The sequence below is a fragment of the Anopheles funestus genome, chromosome X (assembly GCF_943734845.2).
Source record: "Anopheles funestus chromosome X, idAnoFuneDA-416_04, whole genome shotgun sequence".
Taxonomy (NCBI): Eukaryota; Metazoa; Arthropoda; class Insecta; order Diptera; family Culicidae; genus Anopheles; species Anopheles funestus.
In genome coordinates this window covers 4,308,257-4,333,402 of record NC_064597.1, presented here as the reverse complement: position 1 = coordinate 4,333,402, position 25,146 = coordinate 4,308,257, and the positions used below count along the sequence as shown (strand labels likewise).

At 40.2% G+C, this 25,146-nt stretch overlaps 3 protein-coding genes across 5 annotated transcripts in view; all 3 read left to right on the top strand.

Annotated features, from left to right (window-relative positions):
• The first annotated feature begins 1,411 nt into the window (after window positions 1–1,411).
• LOC125765373 (putative mediator of RNA polymerase II transcription subunit 26) lies at window positions 1,412–6,309 on the top strand. 2 transcript variants are annotated; one of them, XM_049430415.1, is made up of 5 exons: window positions 1,412–2,849; window positions 4,352–4,476; window positions 4,571–4,792; window positions 4,870–4,968; window positions 5,040–6,309. In XM_049430415.1, the coding sequence occupies exons 1-5, from the start codon at window positions 2,792–2,794 to the stop codon at window positions 5,301–5,303; spliced, it is 768 nt and encodes a 255-aa protein (XP_049286372.1). In that variant the 5' UTR covers window positions 1,412–2,791; the 3' UTR covers window positions 5,304–6,309. The 2 variants fall into 2 exon arrangements, with proteins under 2 accessions (XP_049286372.1, XP_049286365.1); XM_049430408.1 differs by having other exon boundaries at window positions 4,352–4,485.
• A 251-nt stretch (window positions 6,310–6,560) lies between these two features.
• On the top strand, window positions 6,561–8,970 carry LOC125765366 (DNA damage-regulated autophagy modulator protein 1). The gene is made up of 4 exons (XM_049430395.1): window positions 6,561–7,142; window positions 7,211–7,332; window positions 7,474–7,994; window positions 8,071–8,970. The coding sequence occupies exons 1-4, from the start codon at window positions 7,078–7,080 to the stop codon at window positions 8,146–8,148; spliced, it is 786 nt and encodes a 261-aa protein (XP_049286352.1). The 5' UTR covers window positions 6,561–7,077; the 3' UTR covers window positions 8,149–8,970.
• A 116-nt stretch (window positions 8,971–9,086) lies between these two features.
• The window catches only part of LOC125765338 (uncharacterized), a 30,725-nt gene continuing 14,665 nt past the window's right edge, over window positions 9,087–25,146 (top strand). For both annotated transcript variants that reach the window (XM_049430370.1, XM_049430363.1), the window contains exon 1: window positions 9,087–9,815. The gene's annotated coding sequence lies outside the window, so the exon portion shown is untranslated. The remainder of the gene's footprint in view (window positions 9,816–25,146) is intronic.

The window sequence follows — 25,146 nt, the reverse complement described above, 5'->3', positions numbered from 1 at the left end:
TGGCACAGACATCTGAGGGCATGGCGGCCCAAGAAGAAAATGTAGCCATTGTTCTCATCTATCGACCACAAGTTAAAGATTGGCGATCCGTTGGATACCGACCGAGTTATAGGCAAAATTTGGTGCAAAAATGAAGAAAGTTTTACATTTTATCAAACAGGGTAAGGAACTTTATTCCTCCAATAACTTCTGACACAGACATCTGAGGGCATGGCGGCCTAAGAAGAAAATGTAGCCATTAATGCCATCTATCGACTACAAGTTAAAGATTGGCGATCCGTTGTATACCGACCGAGTTATAGGCAAAACTTGGTGCAAAAATGAGTCTTGTGAAATTTTTAAATTGTTATAATTTTTCAATTTTTTTCGAATTTTCTATTCATTTTTCAATTTAAAACATTATTTGAGTGTATAGAAACACATTGCAACCCATTGGCATTAAAATAAAACAATTTTATTTTTTTGCAAAATTTCTCAAAAAAATGGCAAGGGGTACCCCTTATGAAATTTTCGAGTTGAAATTTTTTTGAAATTTTTTTTCCGATTTTTTATTCTTTTTTTAGTTTAAAGCATTATTTGAGTGAAAAGAAACCTATTGCAACAAATTCGCATTAAAAAAAATCACATTTAAAAATTTTGCTGAACTGCAGAAAAATGAGGAAAATTTTACATTTTCTCAAACAGGGTAAGGAACTTGGTTCTTCGAATAACTTCTGGCACAGACATCTGAGGGCATGGCGGCCCAAGAAGAAAATGTAGCCATTGTTCTCATCTATCGACCACAAGTTAAAGATTGGCGATCCGTTGGATACCGACCGAGTTATAGGCAAAATTTGGTGCAAAAATGAAGAAAGTTTTACATTTTATCAAACAGGGTAAGGAACTTTATTCCTCCAATAACTTCTGACACAGACATCTGAGGGCATGGCGGCCCAAGAAGAAAATGTAGCCATTGTTCTCATCTATCGTCCACAAGTTAAAGATTGGCGATCCGTTGTATACCGACCGAGTTATAGGCAAAACTTGGTGCAAAAATGAGTCTTGTGAAATTTTTAAATTGTTATAATTTTTCAATTTTTTTCGAATTTTCTATTAATTTTTCAATTTAAAACATTATTTGAGTGAAAAGGAACTTATTGCAACCCATTGGCATTAAAATAAAACAAATTTATTTTTTTTGCAAAATTTCCCAAAAAAATCGTAAGGGGTAAGCCTTATGAAATTTTCGAGTTGAAAATTTTTTAAAATTTTTTTCCGATTTTTTATTCTTTTTTTAATTTAAAGCATTATTTGAGTGAAAAGAAACTTATTGCAACAAATTGGGATTAAAAAAATCAATTTATAAAATTTTTCAATAAACTCACAAATTTTCGTTTTAACTCACGTATTTACTCTTTTTGCGACTCGGCTAACCACCGCTGCATGCTTACACTCATGAGTGAGTAAAAGAGTCACTAAAACTCCTCGTGGTGAGTGAACGAAACTCGTTCAATACAACGTTTCAACTCACTATCTCCCTCTTGCACTCACTTTGCACATCTTTAATCGGAAGTGTCGTTACAATCTAAGAAGGGAAGAAGGATTTCCGAGCTTCCAGACTCAAAGCACGACACCTGGACTCGTATACGGGTAGGACAGAAGAATGTTCACCATAGTATTTGTGGAAAACAAATCTAGTAGGAGTCCTCTAAACCTATTCGACATGATCGATGTTGATCGGTACTACTGAAGATAAGTCTCAACCTGACTATCAAGCAGAAGCGAACCTTAATGTCTAAGAGGTCTCTCAGGGAATTCTTTTGAAGAGGTCTAGAATTCTTCTTGCTTACAATGACATCATTGACGGTTCTCATCCAATTACGTATTCTGCCATTTCTGGTGGACGCTTAATCTCCCTTTCTCCCTTCTTGGTGTAACTAATTATTAGGTCATGCCAGCCATATTGTATCCCGTGGGATATTGTGACCAGCCCTGTTGAGTTAGAGACGACTAACCTCCCGTACTGTACGTTATCGGATGTATATAATTCCAACATCGACCGTCTCGACAAGTGTTTTGAGAGAAGACATTCCCTCTGACTCAAAACAATCTTATTCTTTTCAATTACATCGCATCGCGTTAAAAAATTAGAGAGTTTGACAATAAAAGAGCTCTTGCTAAAACATCGTAGAACATGAAAAGTACTACGTAAATCCTGAATGGAAAAGCGACATTCGTTTTGTCCGTAATAGCCAGCATACTGAAATGTTTATGCGCTCTTCGTCGATAGCACACTGGGTGGGCTTTCCCGGCAACGGATGTAAACAATCTTCCTCCCTACCCGCTATTGGAGGATTTGGAGGGCTTTTTTTGCAGACTGGTCGCAAAACGAACTTATGTACTCGGATTGCTACACCATTCCATTCTGGATGCGCGCGAGTGCAGTGCTCGGTGTCAGTTGAAATCCGTCGATTGGTGCAGGTTGTTCTGCTGCTCGATTTCCGTCCATTGGCGTGACACAATCTTTGGAAGAAGTGTACCGTGTTTCGTTACCGTGCTGCGTGGTCCGAGTGTTAGTGAAAAGATAAAGTTTGTGCGATTAAAGACATCGCATCGATCTCGGCGTGATCTATTCCTGCTAGGCAATACACAACCAAACTCAAACAGATAAACCATGGCTCAAGAAATGCTGGTGATCATCAATCAACTGGCTGCTTGTTAAACTGATTCCTAGTGCACGGGACACTGTGGACATATTGGACGCGACTCCTCCTGCAGACTTTTCTGGTGACTGAAGAACTGACCGCAAGACATGCTATCTCCCGCAAACCTGGATGAAATCAAGGAACGCATTAGCAAAAATGAAGAGAGTAAGTAAGATGGTCAATTTAGATTATAAAGGATTTAGAGTTGGCAATTCACATATTCTGGACTTTAGGCAATCAACAGTAACAAGCCTTTAAACTTCATTATGTTGTATATGCATGATGGATCAAACTGTCTATATTGAGCACCAATTTGTGTCTCAAAAGGTTCCAATGAGTCTGCGGTGTCCGCAGTAAGCTCATGATAGTGTGCTTCAGGGTAGACAGGCCCTCCAAAAACGTTTGTTTGTAGGTTAGATATACACATGTATATATGTGTGTTTTGCTTCCGCATCCAAACTATTGCCTTTTGTCATTGATCTAACAAACATCCAGGGGGCATCTCGGTTAACCTAGGTACAACGCCACGCCAGGAAATCCGAGTCCGAGCAAGCTGTGCCTGCGAAAAAAAAGGAGGTCAGCATGGTTGGGGTAGGAAGGGTAAACGATTTGAACAAACATTCCCATACAATTGCTAGCTCGGTAGTACCGACGTCGCGTGCGTATTGTGACTGTAGGTATTCTTCAACGTTATGTGAAATGGTCGTTTCCTTTTCGGCAGAGTTCTCGGATAAAGGAAGTAAATATGTAAAATATTGCTTTGAGTCTTGAGGTTTTTGGACGACGTATCTCTCAAAAATGGCTTAGTATTTAAGCATCTCTTAAATTAACACTTAGTAATTCTAATGGAAAATACAGACATCCTTTAATGGAAGATGTACTCAAATTACTAGATGTAGTTATAAGCAAGAACTCCAGCTTTAAGGTTGGGGCTAATAATAAGGTTACGAGGTCAACCTGGCGATCAAGCAATATAGTATGGTGGAACGAATGTCTAAGGAATTCAATTGTTGCCGTGTTATCCCGTGTCATAGAGGGCCAACATGCTAACTCCATGAATGGGAACTATGACGAGGCAGGTAGGAGTTGTTACAAAAAAAAGATAGGCGTATATAAACCTCTTTGTGTGCGGGTGTTGGGTAAGAATCTGTGTTGCCAAAAATAGAAGCAGATTTAGGCGGGTGGAAGGGAGATTACGCTTTTGCGCGATTTCCAAAATTAAAAAGGAGAACTAGGGCAACGATGTCATCGAACTGGGTTACTATCAGTGGGATTGCTATAGGTCAATGACAAATGGGGTGCTGCATGTAGCAGTGATGGTACAAAACAATCATGATTAACTTTTTCAACGTAGAACAACTTCTTTTAGTGACATCCACTACAAGGAAATCTTGTGTATATTTTGTTGAAGTTATGACGAACTTTGATAACAATGGAAAATGATAATTCTGATGTATTCCTCCATACAGTATCATTGCCAAAACTCGTCCATTCTCCTCGTAAACATGACTGACTATCCTAACTCGCTATATACAGGTATAGCTAACGAAGTTCAGAAAAAGATGATGACCACCAGAGTTTGTAGAGCGAATAAGAGGAATGCTCATTCTCATACAGCCTTCAAGTTTTACAATAGCTAAAGCCTTTGTACTCATTTTTTTTTACAGAAATCAATGTCCTGCAGGCTATCAACAATGTGCTGAAGGAGCGTCACGAGATCGAGTCCAATTACAAGAATCTAGCACATAAGTTCAAGGAGATGCAGGAAGAGGAAGCGTTTCGTCGAGCGAAGGTATGTAGTGTACGTGTATAAACGTTCCAAGTCCCAGTGGAAGCAAGCGATAGTAAAGTCATCCATTTTTCGATGCTCTCCTTACGGTTCTCAGTTTGATGAAGCGCGCAAGAAGCAGCTGGCGGAGCTGCAGGCAAAGGGTGAGGCACTCTGCCGGGAGAAGGCAAAACTCCAGCATCAGATCGAGCACGTCACCTGGCATCTGGAGGGATGCCGCAGGCGTCGCCCGTGTTTGGCCCGTCTACCCGAGAACTGCCCATTGAAAGGAGACGCACCGAGCTGTTTGCCCCATTCGCCAGAAAAGTTAAAGATCATGGTAACGCATCGTACGCTGGTGGTTTAAAGTATGTCTGGATGTTTCACAAACAAAACCAACTTGCTGGTTCTTTCCAGGCAAACATGAAAAGCACTGCCGATCATCTAGTGCGAGGTATTATGGACCTGCGAAAGAAGATCCACATTGTGCAGGATAAGCTCGAGCATGAAGTGGCGGTAAGTGTTTGGAAGTTGAGTGTGTTTGTTAACCTCCATCTTACTGGATATACTTACCTTACGCCTTCCAGCGCAAGAAAGAGATGGAAAAGAAGCTAGCGGAGCTGCGTAAAGAGATCTGTCGCCATAACAAGTGTATGCAGCAGCAGCAGCAACAACAGCAGCATCAGCAACATCAGCAGCAGCATCACCATCATCAGCAGCATGGTCATCATCATCACCATCATCATCATCATACGGTTCCAGCCGTCGGTGGTGGTGGTGGGGGCGGAAACGGTGGACACGGTACGACGTCACTACCACCGATAACGAAAAATTGTATCGCCACCAAATAGCAGCGGGTGAATTCCGAAAGCGTCAAGCCCGATCGCCACCAGTGTCCACACGGGAAGTACATCAAACTGCCGAGAGCAACTTCCAACACGACATCGTGAGAACATTTCGCATGCTGGTTAAGTCGCCGAAAGCAAAACGGAAATGGCGAACGACGGGCATACTTAAGGCATTCTATTCGAACTTTGAACATTGCCTGTGCTTTTTTGGAATTCGAAATCAATGAGTCATTTTACACACTTTTTTCTATCTGTATCGTACGTACAAAGCAAACATTTTACGACAGGCAATCGCATTGAAAGTGAGTTGTGTGTTGCCCTCCCCCGCCACTGCCACTGTCTTGTATTGTTTGTTGTTCATTTAGAATGGCTTTTAGCTGCTAAAGGATAAATGCGTCCTGTCTTTACTAATCCTCCACAACTAGATTCTGTCGTCGTTACCGTTGTCGACGTTAACAAGAAATCAAGTATAATGTGTTAATCGGTATAGTTACCAATAGAACTATTATCTAGCCTCAATTACGATAGTCGTTATTGTTTTTGTGCTCAAAGTCATACAGTTATAGCACCGATATATTAACCTTACGATGCATTTAATGCAACTCACTGCAGAGGAGATCGATCTAGACATGCATATATACCATATACGCTTAGCTGGTTATTATCATCTATCGCACGAAGAATGATCGCCATGATTTGTGAGAAAGTTTTGTTTTTATTACCAGCGCAGTCTCTCTACCTTTTGCGAGGATTGTCTATCCGGAATGCAAAACACGTAGTGTAGGACAGGCATTATATAATGAGTAAAGATGAGCCTGTAGAGATTCGAGGCAATCGAACGGAATCTGCAATATTAAAATTGTTGATTACACCTTGCGCTAGTGTCTCACGATTTGGCTGTTTACTTCTTCGTTCGCTCTATTTATATAGTACCCCTTCTTGTTTATTCATGTTATGCGAAATCGTTTTTATTCTGAATAAATGGAAAGAATGTTTCACTGGAATCCAATTAATCCAATTTCTTGAGGAATCGAAACACGTGCCAAGTTTTACACCGTTTGCGCTTAATTTGAACGTCCCTTTTAAAAATTCCTCACCAGATGTCGCGTTAGTGAGAAAGGGCGCCGTTGTTCTCACGGGAAAGGGGTTTTCATATGGCGCGCTCCCGGCATTGGGAATGCATAAACCTCGAACCTATAAAACACAGTACGCAGCCTAATGTCAGCTGTCAGTTACGTACGTTCGCATTGCACGTGTCAAACGTCAAAACCGGAAAGAGATAGGAGATAGCGTTTTTTCATCAAAACAAATGCAGCAACAAGGGGACAGTCTCATCACAACGTAGAGAAGTGGCGGTTAGCTTGTTGTTTTGCAAATAACCGTTGTTTAGTTTGTTGCGATAGAAAAAAAGCAGCATTACACAAGTAAACGAAAACAGACAGTTTGGTGTGCCGTCGAGGATCGACGGCAGTCGGTGAATCCCCGCAAAAACTACGATGCGCAGGCTAGCGTAACGCGCTAATTGCCATTTGTCGGTCTGCGAAGAAGAACTGCATGAGTCAGCTAACGCACACACGCTGATGGCAAAGTGCATACGGCATTAATACGACCGTTTTGGGTTTTTTCTTCCGTTTTGTATCGATTGTCTTCGTTTTTTGGTGGCGTGTTTCCGACGCAGAAACGTTCGCGAGTTGCAACCCTGCTGGGTGTTCCCAGTTTCCTTCCCCCTCCCGGGTTTAGTTCTTCCTGGTGAATCGTGTTCGAAGAAAAGAGCACCATGTCGAAGCTGTACTTACTTCCAATCACAGTGTTTTTGCTGTTTAATTTCACCTTCATCGGCACGTAAGTATTGCGGTTCTTGGCAAAGATTGGCCTCGTGCTAACACACTTTCCTTTTTTCGACGTTTTAGGTACATTGCCGCAGTGCTACAGGGCCATGTCGTACCGACCGTACCGTACATCAGTGATGCGGCCACCTACTCACCGGAAAGCTGCGTATTTGGCCAGTTCATCAACATAGGCTGTGTGCTGCGTAAGTGAATTAAATAAAAGTTCGAGCCGTTTGCTTGATTTAAGTCGCAATTTCTTTCCTCCCAACTTACTTTAAAGTCCCAGCAAATTGATTAACTGATGTAAATGCGTTCCAAATAAAATGATTCTTTCCTTCTACTAGTCGGCATTACAATCTACGTCCGCTATCGACAGATACAGGAACTTTCGTATCGTCACAGTGACGTCCGGCAGGCGCTTGGTCGCTGCAGTGGCATCTCCTTCTGGATCGGTATCGGCTCCTGTCTGGGCATCAGCATTGTCGGTAACTTCCAGGAGACAAACGTGCGGATCGTCCACTATGTCGGTGCGTTTCTCAGCTTCGGGCTCGGTACGATCTACTTCTGGATACAGTCGTACATCTCCTACTACATCCAGCCGTACATGGGCACGATGCAGAAAGCAAACCTCCGCATGGCACTGTCCGTCGTCTGTACCATCTTCTTCATGATTGTCGCTGTGACGGGTGTCATCTCACATATCCTGTTCCGTGGTACGGATCCGCGCAAATGGTACCCATCGGACGGTGGCTGGGAGTATCATGTGGCCAGCTCGATCTCCGAATGGATTGTGGCGACCGCTTTCTGTTTCTACGTGCTAACGTTTACGGACGAGTTCCGTACAATGCAGTTCGACCATCCGCCGGTATGTGTGTGTGAAACTTCTTCCATTTTCCTGTCTGATTAACGCTTTGTTCACTTGTTTTTTATTGCTTTTTTAGTTGATACTGCTTGAAATCGATTCATCTCGTACGTACGAACCGGTGATTAGCGATACACCGGTAGCCGTTATCTCGTGATTTGAATCGCTGCACGAAGACGGTGAGCACGATGGCAACGGGCAATCCATCGCGCGAGCATCAACACACAGCCTTAGCCGAACCGTACCCGATCATGAGGATGGACAGGAGGGCGATTACGATGCTTACCAACATCACCGCCCGGTACGATCGTTCAGTGAAACGGATCTGAAGCTACTGTGCCGTCGCTGCTCGGAACCCGTTTCGCTCAGCGGCCGGAAACGTTCACCGGTGCGGAACGGTCGGGAAGCTTTCCCACTACGCCAAAGTACGCGGACGGCGACGACAGCCGGTCTTATTGTGCGCCACGCGAGGGCTTCCGGACGGCAGAGCGCTCGTCCAAACACGTCCACGGGCGGGAAGTTTGGTTCGCTTACGCTGTCGCTGATGCTCGTTGCACTGATGGAAGCTTTGCACTCCCTAACCCTTTACTTTAGTGACAGCTTGCGTCAGAGCTACATATGATTGCACGTTGCAGTCATTTTTATCGATTTTCCCGAATTATTTGTAAAAGAATTATCGTTTTTTCTTCTTCTTCTTTTTTGTTAAATATTATAAATCAGTAGGTTAAATATTTGATACATTATCATATTGTTTTGCAGGAATTTGATGAGTCCATTTTGTTACATCTTGACAACACGTTCTTTGTATTATATATCGCACGTGCAAAAAGCTTTAAGTTAGACAGATAAAGGTGTATGGAACTATTGAAATTGAGGATATCGGTTAAACTGTAACTGTGAACTGTGGTATAGCAAGTAGCAAGCGGAAGAATTATGCATCAATTTACAAAATAAACAGTACCCTGGCATGAAACAAAAATCCCTTGTCGATGGTTGATGGTATTCCCCGCATTAGATGCTGCTCGGTAAGCCGCCGATAAGACGATTGCTCATTTATTGTGACACGGCGAGATGACGTGTCTGCTTTGTAATTGTGTTGTTAGATTGATGAGATCATCCTTTTGTTAATATCGGCTCGTTTGAAGAAGAATTTATAAAGTAATCGTTTGTATAATTAAACTTGAAAAGTAATACGTTAAGCTATCAAAACAATCTTCTGACGAAACGGTGTACAGTTGTTTAGAAATAAATTCTGTACCATGTAACTGTCTTGCTTTACAGCCGTTTACATAGTCAACGTAATAGATAACCTTATCGCAGGTCCCATTCACAATCTGTTTCACGCTAGTCAACAACTAATGGCGTCTCTGTCACTTTCGAGTGTGACATTTTTGTCCATTTTTTTGTTTGTTTCCCTATAGATCAGCTGATAGTCGCCATTGTATGGTGATCATATGATCTTCAACCGTCACTACTACACCTGCTCTAGTGGCAGGATATACCGCACCAAAAGGTGTATGTGTGATTACGCGTATTCTACCATGAGATATGCAAAATCGTATCTTTGCTCCTTGTTTTTAACTCTCGTTCTACCAAAGTGTGCGTCATACCGTGCGCGTCAGTCTCACGTACGAGATCATTTAAGCCGGTTCGTTTTGCGGTAGGGCAGTAGCACAAAAGAAGAAGGTATCTCACAGTGAGAACACAGGGTTCAGTTGCGACAGTGACCGAAGCCGCAGTAGGCCGCAGTTATCGTTATTGTGCAGTGAAGTCGAATACGATTTGAGGCAGTTCTGTGCGTGTTTTGCGGGAAGCAGAAAAAAGGTAAGTCATTTGTTTAATTTTTACTCTCTTCTCGTGTGTTTGTGTGCGTTTGGGGATGGATTTGTATTTCATAATTGCGTTCGAAATGTGCGTGAATGAAAACAATGGCGATAAAGGGTGCCATTTTTCTTATCAGACATTATGATTCTCTTTCGTCTCTCTCTCTTTCGCTTTCGTATTCTCTGTTTTGGTAGTCTCTAAAAAGAATCTTACATAAAAGTGAAACATTACTGGAGATGCTTTAAGAACTCTGCAAAAAAATGATATCAAAAATGCGTCAAAATTCTGAAACTCGTTCGTAATCTGTTCGCATTAGTGTGTGAGAGAGAGAGAGAAGGATGGAGCACGACACAAATGGCGCTCATTGTATAGAACCTGCGCAGTGGTGTTAAACCGCACAGAATCACAAGCTGAGTACGTAAACACATGGGTTTAGTAAAGAGAAGAAAAAAAAAACGCGATGCGCATCTTCAACGGCGTGCCGTGGATTTATATTTATTGCTTTTTGACAAACTTGTTTTTTTTCTCGCTCAATTCTTCTACGTCTCGTCAATCTTTACGCTTTACCTTTTGCTCCATCCTGCTGGAGTTTTATCACATTCCAGAGATGTGCGTATGGATTGTTTTTTATTCTTCTCTTTTGGTCGTGGGCGTGTGCAGGGAACGAACTTGTAAGTTGTTAATTTAATCAACAATTCTCTTTTAGCGCTAAGGAATGTTGCCCAGGCGTATCGTGTTTTTTTTCATTTTATCAACGAATGGTCAACGATGACGTCAAATGTTGAGCATATTTTTATCGCATCAGAACAGCACAGATGCTTTATTTTGCGATGGTGGGTTTAGGAGCATGAAATGGTTTTTTTTGCATTTTAAATCTGATTGACTTCTGATTTGAAGTTTCTGATTTTTAGAATAAAAAAAACTATCTTTGAAAAAACTTGATATTTTCAATTTTCCTTATTTTAAATCAATAGATTAAATGCCTGTATTTAATTTGCTTATTAAAAAAATGTTTTCATGATTTTTATCCCATCAAATGCCCATTGTGCAATGTACACTATACTATATTTAATAATAATATTTATTTTATTGAGGGTTGAGGGTTATTATTGTGGCTTTATCTCAAGAATCGTTTGTTTTTCCTTTCCTTCCGTATGATAAATAATTTCCGTTTTTTGAACGGAGCTCCAAACTAGATTCGAACCGATCGGTCTATTGCATTGTTTAGTTTCGAGTTTATAGAAATTCATCAGCACGTATGATTACGATGGCGAGTGCACGTTTTTTTTGTCGGGAAAACAAAAATAAAACAATTTTGCCCGTTTTTCTTACCTTTAGGTTCGGTATGACGGTTTGCTATCGTCAGCAGAATGTACAGTGGACGTGCCCTTGCAATATATCTGGAACCGAATCATCTGCGGCATCATTTACCGGGTCGCTCAGTCGAAATTGTTGAATAATTCAACAGCTGATTCGAAACCGTCCCCACGTACAGATGGTTTCATGGGATGGTTGCCAAAAGCGTCCGGCATCCGGCTACCGGTGCAACGTTGCTCGTAAAGTTAAACATGTTTCATTTCGCTTCCCCGCCGTCCCCCTTGGCGCAGATCTACTGATTCGCGTAATACTTCAAGGGCGAAAGAAAAAAGGGAAATTGCAACGCGAGGGGCGAGCTTTTTTTCTTCTCTCTCTCTCTCTCTCTCTCTCTCTCTCTCTCTCTCTCTCTCTCTCTTGGTTACCATTCCATCTAGCTACTAGCACTTGGTAAAGATGCCCGGGAAAACGTGTCGGGCATTCGGAAAGTGAATTTCTTTTCTGCTCACAACTTTTAGCTGACGAGAGCAGACGTACAGAAAACACTTTCCCATCTTGCGAACAAATCACTATCGGAACTTGGTTGGCACCGTACCGTGCCGTCCGCCTTTACCAATGGAGATGGATTGAGTTGTCATAATTTTGAAGTTGCCGTTTGATGTAGCGTTTGTTATCCGGTCGCAGTGGGGTTTTTTTTTGGGTCGGTAACAAAAACCCATAATAAATATCCCACGCTAAACCACACGAATTGTTAGGGAGGGCATTTTCGTACACTTTTTGGTGGTGCCGTGAGAAAAAGGGAGTATAAAACACAAGAACAAAACACATTTGATTGGTGGCTGTAAAATGATACCGTTGGCAGTGGGAAGATAAGTGAATTTTATTCATCTTTAAATTTCTCCTCCCTCAAGCTTTAGTTCCACAGCAAAAAAAAAAAAAAAACGGTAAAATATTCTTCGAAAAATGTAATTATTTTTCCACGATTGGAGTTTGGGATTTAGCAATCAAATCTTTCCGAAAGATAGAGCATCTTCTTCCTGTGGTAGTTGGAAGCGAAAACAGCTTAAGAAAATCAATATGTGTTTAACAACAGAAATTGTAAGCAAATTCCGTTAAATGCTCAAGACGCCAGAATTCGATTAAACAAAAACGGAATTTGTTCCAATAAATGGCTTTAAGATTTGAAGCGAAGAAAAGAAGAAGAGGAAGAAGAACTTCTTAAGAAATCGAAGACTATTTTTCCTTCATGAGAGACGTCTTGACGTCGGCGTCTTGAGAGTCTTGGCTTGGCAATAATATCGTTGAAAACCCTGTATTCCTGTGTGCCATAAAAAAAACCTTTTAAAGAAATTTCCTACCAGATGGAGAATTTTATTTAGTTTTCCTATATTTTATAATATTTAAATCACAAATTGTCTATTAAAGCAATTTATGAGGATAAAACCGAAAAAGAAGTATAATGGAGCCGCCCAGTAGTTTATACTTTCAGTGCAAAACAGTGATACAATCTCCATTTTTAAGTTGAATTAATATAAAAACAAATTATTAAGTCATTTTCAGTGTTGCAAATTGTTAGAGGGCGATAAAATAACAACAAAATGAATGATCTCAGAATTTGAGTTTTCAAAATGGCGGCATGTTTTTTTTTCTTCAAAACTAAGTTAAGTTTGGATAAGTTTAACACCATTTGGATAAGAAAAAATGATAAAACACCTTAACAGCCAAAAGAATTGAAGTTTGGCAGGCGCGCTACTCAGTCTACTATCTTCAGTTTCACACCTTTGCATCCTTATCATTTTCACCGGCGCAAGTATATGAATTAAAATCAATAATATGCTGCCGCTGGTTTGCTTTCACTTTTCACTCTCACCCTGTTAGGAACGGGAGGGTGGGGGAAAAAGGCATAAAAATGAATGAAAAATACAGTTAAGAGCTGTTAGTGCTTAGAGGAAGTAGAAAGGAGACTAGACGGTAGAACATGGCTGACAGTTACAGCAAACCGTAGATGATACAAAGTGTACAAGAAGTACGAAGGCTTGAAGCGGGGTTGGGAGGTGGGAGGGGGGTAGTAAGGTTCATCCCAATTCATCCAGATGCGTATCGAGTGTTCCGTATCATCTGCGGCTGGCAGTTGATAATGGTAATAAAATGTCAATTTCTCGCTTCAGTTCGCTTTTTCGGTTGAAGGTGAAGGTGTGGCGTGGAAGATAAAAAGGATAAAAAGGAAGGGGATGGCATGGGGGAGAAGAGAGCTCGGTAACGAGTACACCTGTATGCGAATGAAGCGGGGGGGGGGGCAGCATGGTGAAGAATTTTAACGCCACCATTTCAACTTCGAACGAAGAGAAGCTTACCGAGAGTAATTTAAAACCAATATTGTGCCACATTTTAAAGCTCCCACGGGCAGGTAAAATTATTAGAATGAGGATGAAAGGTTTAAGGGAGTGGGGGGAGGCTGAGGGAGGGATTTTTAGGTAAAATTTAGGTGATGGTGGTACTCACATCGACCGGTCCTATTTCATCCGGATCCGGAAATCTAGTCAAATCCGTAAACTAATCATTCGTTTTTTGGACATGGTTTAATAGAAATAAAAATCTCCCACTCGAGAGTCGATCCCAGTTTTTGGCACTTAATTATCGGTCAATCTTCCAATCGCCACTGTTGTAGGCGTGGTAGGATGAAAGGTTTCTTTTGGGGATATTTTGTTTTTACTTCATCTCTAGTTCGAATTCGGGCGAACTTTAAGGTGAGGAGATTAAGTAAGCTAGCTCGTCTTCCTTATCACCCCTACCAGAACACGTTCCCTCCCTTCATTCACTTGGATAAATGCTTTTTGTACGTCAGTCGTTCATGCTGAGAAGGGACAGCAGGTGGAACGTGTTGCAGCAAAAAAAAAGTGCAGAAAGTTGGGGTTTTATCGCCCCAGAATCAGAAATATCGATCGAAATCCTTTTGCTGGGTTTGGGGGGGAGGTTCTTCGGCCCAGGGTTCTTCGATGGTTCCGGTTTTGCGTGCGTGCCCTTGTTTCGGGTGTTTACCGTGTGGGAAACACACATATACGTGTGCATGCGTGATTTTGGGATGCGTGCCGAGAAGTTGTGAGCGCCTGGGAAATCTCAATATCAGCCGCCCAGCTCAACAGGCCCCTTTTTTACGATAATTAGATGTGGTGGCAGAAGCTAGAGAGAGAGATATAAAGAGAAGGAGAGAGAATTCTTCTTGAGAAATGTTGGGGAACTTTTGCCTTTTCCTTCAGCAGATAGGTAGACAGCTTCCTGTTGCATGGGCCACAGTTAACCGGTCCGTCACGCAGATGATTTGACCTGGCTCTGTAATATTGAACCTGAAAGGATTGATTAGAACCCGTGGGATAGGCTACCCTTAGCACCTTCAATCAACCGCCTGTTCCCGCACAATATTATACTTTGATGTTGTCTTATGCAGCAAAAATGGCGCCACAGGACCAAGCGAAAAGCGATTGGAGCGAGTTTGTTTTTTGCTTGTTGTTTTCGAACAAGCACCAACCAGGCCCGTGTATTCACAACTTTGATTGTGGATAAGATTGGCTACCTAAACTTTAAGGTAAGCTTGCTGCGGGCAACGAAACCCACCGCGTGAAGGTCATATTACGTCGTGGCGAAATATTTCACTGAGGATGGCCTTCCCTTGCGGCTAGCTCGATTTGCATTGTATCGAGTAGATATAATTTATCTTCTCTGCACTTCGCTTTTCGGCCTTAAACTTGGCTTAGAGGTGGGGGATATTTTATTTAAAATTATTATTTCAATAGTCCAAAGTGTGGCAATTGAGGTGAGGAATTGAGGCGAATGGTCTAGAATGGATGTAAAGCTCATCAGGAAACTCTCGTCCATCGTTACTGGTGATGGTTGGCGAAAGCTGGAGAGAGAGGAAAACAAAAACAAATATACACCGCACTAGAGAGTTTTTGTTGCGTTGGTATTTGCATTTGCTTTGTTCCAAACTTTTAATTAGATCTACATTTAGTTTAAATCCCTAGCGGCGGTCTGTTGTACAGGAGAGGGGAGTTTTAGTAGATGAAACCCCAGAAAATACCTATTACCGAGAAGTTCGTTCAGCGCAATCGGGATGAATCTGATGCAAATTCATAAATCAGAATAAATCTGGAAAGTGAATTATTGACTCAAAATCAGTATCTTTTGAAGATTCATGAAGTTCTAAGGATTTGACATTCATGAGTTCCAAGAAATGAGATGAGGATTCAGGAGAAGAAACCCGGGAATTATTGACTCTGAATCTCTCTTGAATCTCTTGAAGATACATGAATATCTAAACACTCATTAATTTGTACTGATGAACATGAATCTTCTAAGGATTTGACATTCATGAGTTCCAAGAACTGAGGTGAGGATTCAGGAGAAGAAACCCAGGAACTATTGACTCTGAATCTCTCTTGAATCTCTTGAAGATACGAATATCTAAAGACTCATTAATTTCTACTGATGAACATGAATCTTCTAAGGATTTCACATTCATGAGTTCTGATGAACATGAGCACTGATGAACATGAATCTTCTAAGGATTTGACATTCATGAGATCCAAGAAATGAGATGAGGATTCAGGAGAAGAAACCCAGGAACTATTGACTCTGAATCTCTCTTGAATCTCTTGAAGATACATGAATATCTAAAGACTCATTAATTTCTAGTGATGAACATGAATCTTCTAAGGATTGTCCAAGAACTGAGGTGAGGATTCAGGAGAAGAAACCCAGGAATTATTGACTCTGAATCTCTCTTGAATCTCTTGAAGTTACATGAATATCTAAAGACTCATTAATTTCTACGGATGAATATGAATCTTTGTAGATGAACTCAGGAATAGTCGAATCAATATTCGAATGACTCTTTTTAACTGATTCTTTAAAAGGCATAGCCCACATAAGACATGCATCATTACACCTTATAAGAGGATGACAATATTCGCTAGCAGTCGAGTAGCGAATCAGTTGATTGATCGGTCTTACTCGTGCTGTAAGCAAGATAGTAAAGATCCGAAAAGACCTTTAGGCTACCGGATATGGTATAGCGGTACGTAAGTACGCCGGGTTCTATAATTCAACCCCTCCAATCTACGGCCCATTAGCGGGAAGTGGGACAAAAAGAGAAAAAAAAAGATCGCGGCAAAGATTGCTCATAATTAAATTGTTTGCACTTCTCCCGCGCCTGTGCACCCGTTGCGTGGTTGCGTGGTTTTGTGGAGAAAGATTGTGTTTGCGAAACTTTCGCATCCGATAGCGTATGAAATTGAATCCTAGCTGTGGGTGGTGCAGCAATGGCGCCACCGGGCCAACAAGGGGAAGGTGTAATAATAAGTCAACCCTTTTTTGGGTGCGAAAGTTCGATCGGAAATCATGAATTACGGAACCCGGATAGTAACTGAGGAAGGTTGTTTTTACCGTTTTGGGAAAAAGGTTCTTAACGAACGGGTTAAAGGATTTTTGGTAGCGTTTTTTTGAGAGTGAATGAACATTGTTAAATTATGAAATATTTAAAACTAGAATTGAAGTTTTATACTGTCTGTGTATTGTAATTAATTATTGCAATAGATTTTTAAAGTCAGGAAAATATTTCACTTTCCCATCAATACTACCAAAAAGGGTTTAGGTTAGCTGGCAGTTGACAGTTTTTTCCACCCGATCCCAAGCAATTCGCTTTCTTGATGGTAATGCGCAAGAATGTTTCTTGTGTCTGGGAATAAAATTTACTGGGCGAGGAAAATTCAATTACCTGATAAGGTCAACCCAGCTGTCAGGACAAGTAACCAACGACGTCCTTTCTGTATTTCTTTCAACCCGGGCGTTAGACATCTTTTTCTCGGGCCTGTTGCCAACGCTTCCGTCGGTCGCACACTTATAAACATGGACATAAAACAGCAACAAAAAAAATCCCACATAATAATAAACGATAAGCTTGCGCTGAAGAGTGGACGACATCTGGCGAAAGGAATATATGCACAGCACAAGGGATAGATACACGGCTAGACGTAAATAAAACGCGAGAGAACTAAGAAGTTGTGTACAAAGTGTTTCTTGTTTTGCTGTTTGCTACAGTAAACATATTTCACATAAAATTGAAAAAATAACTTCACTTGTATATGTCAAAAAATCACTTTTATGTGTGACTTTGCTTTGGTGCCGTGACCAGGATATAAGTGAGGGAAAAATTATTTAAAAACACCTTTCTTTCTCTCTTTTTTTGTGCACCCTAACAGTTGATCCGTATCCAAAGGTTTTAGATGAAAATTTTCGGCACAAAATGTCTTCACGCACCTTGCCCTTCCTTGCCCCGCACCTTGACCTTCGTCTCCCCTACCCGCACATTTGATGTTTCATCGTTCTCTCGCTCCTTTATTTCCACCCAGTTCTTTTTTTTCCTTTCGTTAACGGGACAACGGGGCAAGGTTCAAAATTTGCATGATTAATGAGTGTGCAAATATCTCATTTCTTGGCTCGGTCTTATGCGGCGTGTCTAGATTCTGTCCTTTCGTGGGCAGCAACCGGGGGGAGGGTGGTAGTACGATTTGACGCATAAAATGAAGGATGCTGTGGAGAGAAAAAAGAAACGAAATATCGAATCGCCTAACACACTGTCGGAGAAGCAAATCGGGTAAGGGAATAATGTTGATTTGTGTGTGTGTGTTTTTTTTTCTTCGTTCGTTTGGCCACTGTATGTGTATGGTGGTGTACTGTTTTGTGGTTTATTTTTTGGTTGTTGCTCCCGTGCACGAGGGTTAGCGTTGGAGACTCATTTTTCATTTCCCTCCCCACCCAACGCTCGGTTGCCGGGCCCGGTTGACGGTTGGAAGTCAGCAACAGTTGGTGAAAATGATTGCTAATTTGCCATCGCGACACCGTCACCCTGCTGGTGACTGTTGAGATTTTGTAATTATTTTTTGTTTGGGGGAGTTTTTTTGGTTTGCTTGGAAAATTGTGATTACCTCATTTATCGACCAGTCATTTCGATTTTATCTGTTCAAACACGGTTTGGTGTTCATCAAACATTGACTTTTTGTTTGATGAAACAATATTTTTGATTTAAAATATTATATAATGATATAAATATAAATAAATTTATAATGTAAATAGATATTTTTGATTTTGTTGTTATAATAAACTAAAAAAAAGGAAAATTTAAATGTTTTAAGAAAAAAGTTATGGCCCACCGGTACCCTATAGTCTTACCTAAACACTAAACGATCTAAAAATAAGTTACAACTCCATAAAACAATCATTAAAAACGACGGGAAAAATACCGTCTCCACCATATACGTGCGCAACGATACAATGTAAGCATCGGCAACATGGCACACCAGCAACTGAGCGTGTACCGTCCATATTTGTTGTTTGTATATTGATTCAAATCAACCTACCATTTGAAGCTACACCAAAAATGTTACCACATAAGTAACAAAAGCAAAAGAAGAAAAAAAACACATCCACCCCAGGAAAGTAATGGATCGGAAGCTGCAACGGGTGCTAGGAGTTTATAAATGTATTTTTCTTGCTGCTTTGAAGACGGGCCAGCAGCAACGTTTGCCGCTTACCGGGAAACTCGGTTGGCCCGGTCATCAACTGGGAGTGATTTGTCATAAAAATTTATGTCAATGCACATAAATCTCCGGTTGTGTTATGCCGCGATGCTGCGATATGTCTGCCCGCGACTATGGCACAATGGGCAAATGGGGGGTAAAAAACAAACAGGGGAATTATTTTTAAAAATTAGCGCACATACGTGAAGTGAATTTTTGTTGTAAAATTTAAAAATATTTTAATGGTTTTTATTTAAAAAATATCTTTTTTTACCAAAATTTATATTCCTCCACATAGAACCCACTGTGCATGGTGGAATGAAATTTGAGTGGATCAGGTTTATTTATTGTTGCATCGTTTTTTCTTCCCACTACCATCTTCCCACTCCCCTCTTTCCATACGGGTTACATCATCTAGCTTCGCACTTCGCTTCGCTCAGTATTTAGCTCTAAAACCTAGCCCCGCCAGGTAACTCATCAGGCACGGGTGGATGATCTTCAGTGTCGTAAATTTTATTATCCTTCACCGTGTATAGAGAAAACGGAGGGGGAAGGGGGGGAAATTATTACAACCCACCAATACCGTCATAACTGACCTCATCGTGCGGGGTTTGTTGGACGTGCCAGGGCATGGTCCAATGCTGGAACGACTTCCGGGATCTGTGCCTCCGTGGGTCGGTAGCTAGGTTAAGTGAATTTTTATTCCACACCTGCCATCGATCCAGTCTGCGGCTGAACGTAAGCTCTGAAACTTTGAGGATTACATTTTCCGTGTAAAAAAAATAGAACAATAAACCAAATGGTCAGACAGTGGAAGTCGATAGACACTAAAGGATTCCTTGATATCTTCAATCAGCTTTTTTTGTATTTTGAATATTTTGTACATTATGAGGGTGAGGGTATTCCAACTTTGCATACATATAATAACAAATCAAACTGATTTGTAACATGCAAATAATTAGCTAGGATCACTTCCTGGACAGATGTCCTATGTAGCTCGAATTCTAGAAATCCTTGAAAGTAACATGGTTATGGTTAATGCAGAAATTCTGCAAGAAATTGACTTGAAGAGGTCGTCGAGATATTGGTTGTAGGATCGAAAGAGTTCCTTAAGAAAGGTATCTTTTATTATCAGTTTACAGTCCGATATCTTATTGATTGTTTTACGGATTGAGTCTTCAATTTTTAGCTTCTCAACTTGAACCATTGCAGATCTCAATATTTGGAGATTGAAGTTCAGTTTATGAGTTACTTTACATAGGCGAGAATGAAACGCGATTCTTGGCTTGTTGTTTAGTGGGAGATTTATGGATAATATCCATCTAGGAAAATACATTCGCTTCACAATTTTATGCTTTCAAATATACAATTACGTTTCGAAAACGTCAAACATCATTCTCCATTTTAGACGTCCGTATGATTTCACAATGTTGTTATTTTCTGGTCTCGTTACATACCTTGCATCTGTTTTTTTGTCTCTCTCTCTCTCTCTCTCTCTCTATCTCTATCTATCGCTCTCTTTCTCGGAATGCTTCGCCCATTGTTTTTTTTTTTTTTTTTTGCTCGGTTAGAACGGCCTGGCCGTATCAAGACTTATTTTACCACGTAGCAGGATAGTCAGTCCATGCTACGGGGAGACGGTCCGGATGGGATTTGAACCATCGCCCATTGTATAATGGTATAAAAAAATTTCAAATTAAATTTTACTCTCGCTGTTGTTTATTGCTAGCCTGATGTCCCGCGGCGATCCCGGTTACTTCGTGCAGTAATTTCCCGCGTACGCTTTGCTAAGGTGTCGTTTTTTTCTTCTTGCTTCACTTTTCCTTTTTTTTTTATTTTACATGCTGCTTGCAGGTGGATGTTTATATATATATTGAATTGTTGGAAGGTTTTCTCAAGTTTATTTAACATCGCAGTCAGGTCTTAATGTATTTGCATTGCAGTTCGGTTACAATTTCCACCAACGAACCCTGGTACTAGATAACGAAAAAGGAAGAAAAAACAGATTCTTTTGGAGTATAAATACTACTGGAAAAATTGAATTAAAAAAGAAATAATAAGGTGAAATAAAACCCACACCAACGCACACTATTTCAGCAGCTTCGAAGCGGTTTACAGTTTTGAAATTGTTTGCTTAAGCTGGGGCAACCCGAAACCGTTGAGCCGCTTACCATTAACATTTTTGCTAAAAGAAGTTAATAAAAACAAAAGAAAAAAAAAGAGACGAAGTACCACATCACAAAACATCAGAAAATGGCGATGAGACCAAACATTTCCGCACGTTTCATGCCGTTTCTGCGTGAACGGAATGGTTTTTGGCCCAGTGCGCCCATGAATAAAAAATGAGCACCTCTCAATGGGTAGGATTGCCAGGGTGGCCAGGGGTGGCTGTGTGTGTGAACCAGATGAGACGGGCGCCCAACGCATTCGAAGTACGCGCGATCCGGTACGAACGGATCTACAATCATGGTAGCGGTCGAGTAGGATTTGTCCTTGTTAAGATACATTTAGTATTTGTTGTTTTGTGGTGTTGTGCTTTTATTTATTGTAAACTGGGTTTTGAAGTACGAACGGAACATATCAGAGATAAAAGAAAAAAGCGCCCAAACAGCAGACTATATATTGCCAATATAAAGGGAAATAAAATGTCCTTTCATTTCTGATGGTGGTGGTGTGTACGAGATTCAGAACGGATTTTCAATGCCACCTACACCCGCACATACTTAAAGAGATGTGTCGTAATATTATCCGTGGTATGTGTGTGTGTGTACATGTGTGGGAAAACCAGAGAAAAACAACCCCAACGTACGCCATGTGAGCTTAAAATGATGATCACGTACGAAACGTCGACTGCAGCGACCTCTTATACATCGTGGCAGGTTATTGCTCGGTTCGGTTTTCGCTTATTCAACCACACCGACCATACCCCACCTGTAGATTCCTCAGGTGTTTCCCCCCCCCCCCCCCCCCCTTAGGTACAGACGGGGGGTAGCGTGGTAATATTCAAGCATAATTTAGCCGATCGTGCCGATGAAGCTGCACGTACATTGGTGCAGTGTCGGTAAGAAGCCCTGACGTTTGCTTAGCTTAGCAATCCCGTGCAGCCTCTCGCGGTAAGCTCGACATCCCTTTACCAGGCAATCGTCAAACAAAACAAGAAAAAAACACACCCTTCTCAAACACACTAAGCCTGGTGCGTGTAATATTTTGCTATGGTTTATTTTTCGTACGTGTTTTTCTGCTCGACGAGTCCGGGCAAATCGAACCAAACATACAAGCGAAGCGAATGTTATCCATCGGTCAATCGGCTGCTAATGGAAGTGCGCCAGTGCCCAGGCTTGGTTACTTTTGTTTGCCGCCCTTTTCGCTTTTTTTTGGCTGGGTGGGTAACGATGGGCAGGAAAGCAAAAGTTTTGAAGGAAAAGAATGAGTTAGACGCTTCCGACCAAAGAGATTATGGGGGTAGAGGTTGAGGATTTTTTTCTTTCATTCTCTTGGGACCGGTTTCCATCTGGGCTGTGGGTGAATAGAAGATACCATGTCGGTGAAAGGCTTTTGACATCACTCTTTGCGTTATGGGGGGTTTTTTGGGACGGGATTTTGTTGCGTATGGCTTTATGATTCTCAAGTTTTTTTATGTTTAAAGCTGATGTATGTTTTTTAAGTATAAACTGACATTTTTTTCTATAAACATAAGTTTAAACCAAGTGCGCGGTTCTTAAAACAATTAAAAGAACAAGTTTGTCATGCGAATTGCATACCTTGCGGCTGCTATGATCATGCGGAGTTACGTATGAATTTCCCGTGTTACGTAGTTAGGCTTTTACATATTAAAATATAGACAAAAAACGAGTTAAATTTAGTTATTCTTCTACTTGGCCTGCTCACGGTCGAGCACGTTGCGAAGACATGGTCAGATTGCCAATCCGTTTCCAGGAAACACGGTCTAAGGCTGCAGTACTCTATTCACGGCTGTATTTTGTTTGGGAAATTTAGCAAAATTGAAAAATGTGATATATTTTAAAGCGAATTTGTTGCAATAAGTTTCTTTTCACTCAAATAATGCTTTAAAGTAAAAAAAGAATAAAAAATCAGAAAAAAATTTTAAAAAATTTTCCACTCGAAAATTTCATAAGGGGTACCCCTTGCCATTTTTTTGAGAAATTTTGCAAAAAAAATAAAGTTGTTTTATTTTAATGCCAATGGGTTGCAATGAGTTTCTTTTCACTCAAATAATGCTTGAAATAAAAAAAAGAGTGAAAAATGATAAAAAAAGCTCAAAAAATTGAAAAAAATGAAAATTTTGCTCATTTTTGCACCAAATTTTGCCTATAACTCGGTCGGTATACAACGGATCGCCAATCTTTAACCTGTGGTCGATAGATGGCATCAATGGCTACATTTTCTTCTTGGACAGCCATGCCCTCAGATGTCTGTGCCAGAAGTTATTCGAGGAACCAAATTCCTTACCCTGTTTGAGAAAATGTTAAATTTTCCTCATTTTTGCGCCAATTTTTGCCTATAGCTCAGTCGGTATCCAACGAATCGCCAATCTTTAACTTGTGATCGATAGATGGCATCAATGGCTACATTTTCTTCTTGGACAGCCATGCCCTCAGATGTCTGTGCCAGAAGTTATTCGAGGAACCAAGTTCCTTACCCTGTTTGAGAAAATGTAAAATTTTCCTCATTTTTGAGCAATGTAGCAAAAATTTTAAATGTGATATATTTTGATGGGAATTTGTTGCAATAAGTTTCTTTTCACTCAAATAATGCTTTGCATTAAAAAAAGTATAGAAAATCAGAAAAAAAATTTTAAAAAATTTTCCACTCGAAAATTTCATAAGGGGTACCCCTTGCCATTTTTTTGAGAAATTTTGCAAAAAAAATAAAGTTGTTTTATTTTAATGCCAATGGGTTGCAATGAGTTTCTTTTCACTCAAATAATGCTTGAAATAAAAAAAAGAGTGAAAAATGATAAAAAAAGCTCAAAAAATTGAAAAAAATGAAAATTTTGCTCATTTTTGCACCAAATTTTGCCTATAACTCGGTCGGTATCCAACGGATCGCCAATCTTTAACCTGTGGTCGATAGATGGCACCAATGGCTACATTTTCTTCTTGGAAGGCCATGCCCTCAGATGTATGTGCCAGAAGTTATTCGAGGAACCAAGTTCCTTACCCTGTTTGAGAAAATGTTAAATTTTCCTCATTTTTGCGCCAATTTTTGCCTGTAGCTCAGTCGGTATCCAACGAATCGCCAATCTTTAACTTGTGATCGATAGATGGCATCAATGGCTACATTTTCTTCTTGGACAGCCATGCCCTCAGATGTCTGTGCCAGAAGTTATTCGAGGAACCAAGTTCCTTACCCTGTTTGAGAACATGTAAAATTTTCCTCATTTTTGAGCAATGTAGCAAAAATTTTAAATGTGATATATTTTGATGGGAATTTGTTGCAATAAGTTTCTTTTCACTCAAATAATGCTTTGCATTAAAAAAAGTATAGAAAATCAGAAAAAAATTTTTAAAAAATTTTCCACTCGAAAATTTCATAAGGGGTACCCCTTGCCATTTTTTTGAGAAATTTTGCAAAAAAAATAAAGTTGTTTTATTTTAATGCCAATGGGTTGCAATGAGTTTCTTTTCACTCAAATAATGCTTGAAATAAAAAAAAGAGTGAAAAATGATAAAAAAAGCTCAAAAAATTGAAAAAAATTGAAAATTTTGCTCATTTTTGCACCAAATTTTGCCTATAACTCGGTCGGTATTCAACGGATCGCCAATCTTTAACCTGTGGTCGATAGATGGCACCAATGGCTACATTTTCTTCTTGGACGGCCATGCCCTCAGATGTATGTGCCAGAAGTTATTCGAGGAACCAAGTTCCTTACCCTGTTTGAGAAAATGTTAAATTTTCCTCATTTTTGCGCCAATTTTTGCCTATAGCTCAGTCGGTATCCAACGAATCGCCAATCTTTAACTTGTGATCGATAGATGGCATCAATGGCTACATTTTCTTCTTGGACAGCCATGCCCTCAGATGTCTGTGCCAGAAGTTATTCGAGGAACCAAGTTCCTTACCCTGTTTGAGAACATGTAAAATTTTCCTCATTTTTGAGCAATGTAGCAAAAATTTTAAATGTGATATATTTTGATGGGAATTTGTTGCAATAAGTTTCTTTTCACTCAAATAATGCTTTGCATTAAAAAAAGTATAGAAAATCAGAAAAAAAATTTTAAAAAATTTTCCACTCGAAAATTTCATAAGGGGTACCCCTTGCCATTTTTTTGAGAAATTTTGCAAAAAAAATAAAGTTGTTTTATTTTAATGCCAATGGGTTGCAATGAGTTTCTTTTCACTCAAATAATGCTTGAAATAAAAAAAAGAGTGAAAAATGATAAAAAAAGCTCAAAAAATTGAAAAAAATGAAAATTTTGCTCATT

Bases quoted from the DNA above. Each gene is read 5' to 3' on its own strand.
- LOC125765373 (XM_049430408.1), top strand. From the start codon at position 2,792: ATGCTATCTCCCGCAAACCTGGATGAAATCAAGGAACGCATTAGCAAA. The intron at 2,850-4,351 runs GTAAGTAAGATG...TTTTTTTTACAG, and splicing joins CATTAGCAAAAATGAAGAGA to AAATCAATGTCCTGCAGGCT. The intron at 4,486-4,570 runs GTACGTGTATAA...TACGGTTCTCAG, and splicing joins GTCGAGCGAAGGTATGTAGT to TTTGATGAAGCGCGCAAGAA.
- LOC125765366 (XM_049430395.1), top strand. From the start codon at position 7,078: ATGTCGAAGCTGTACTTACTTCCAATCACAGTGTTTTTGCTGTTTAAT. The intron at 7,143-7,210 runs GTAAGTATTGCG...TCGACGTTTTAG, and splicing joins AATTTCACCTTCATCGGCAC to GTACATTGCCGCAGTGCTAC. The intron at 7,333-7,473 runs GTAAGTGAATTA...TCCTTCTACTAG, and splicing joins CAACATAGGCTGTGTGCTGC to TCGGCATTACAATCTACGTC.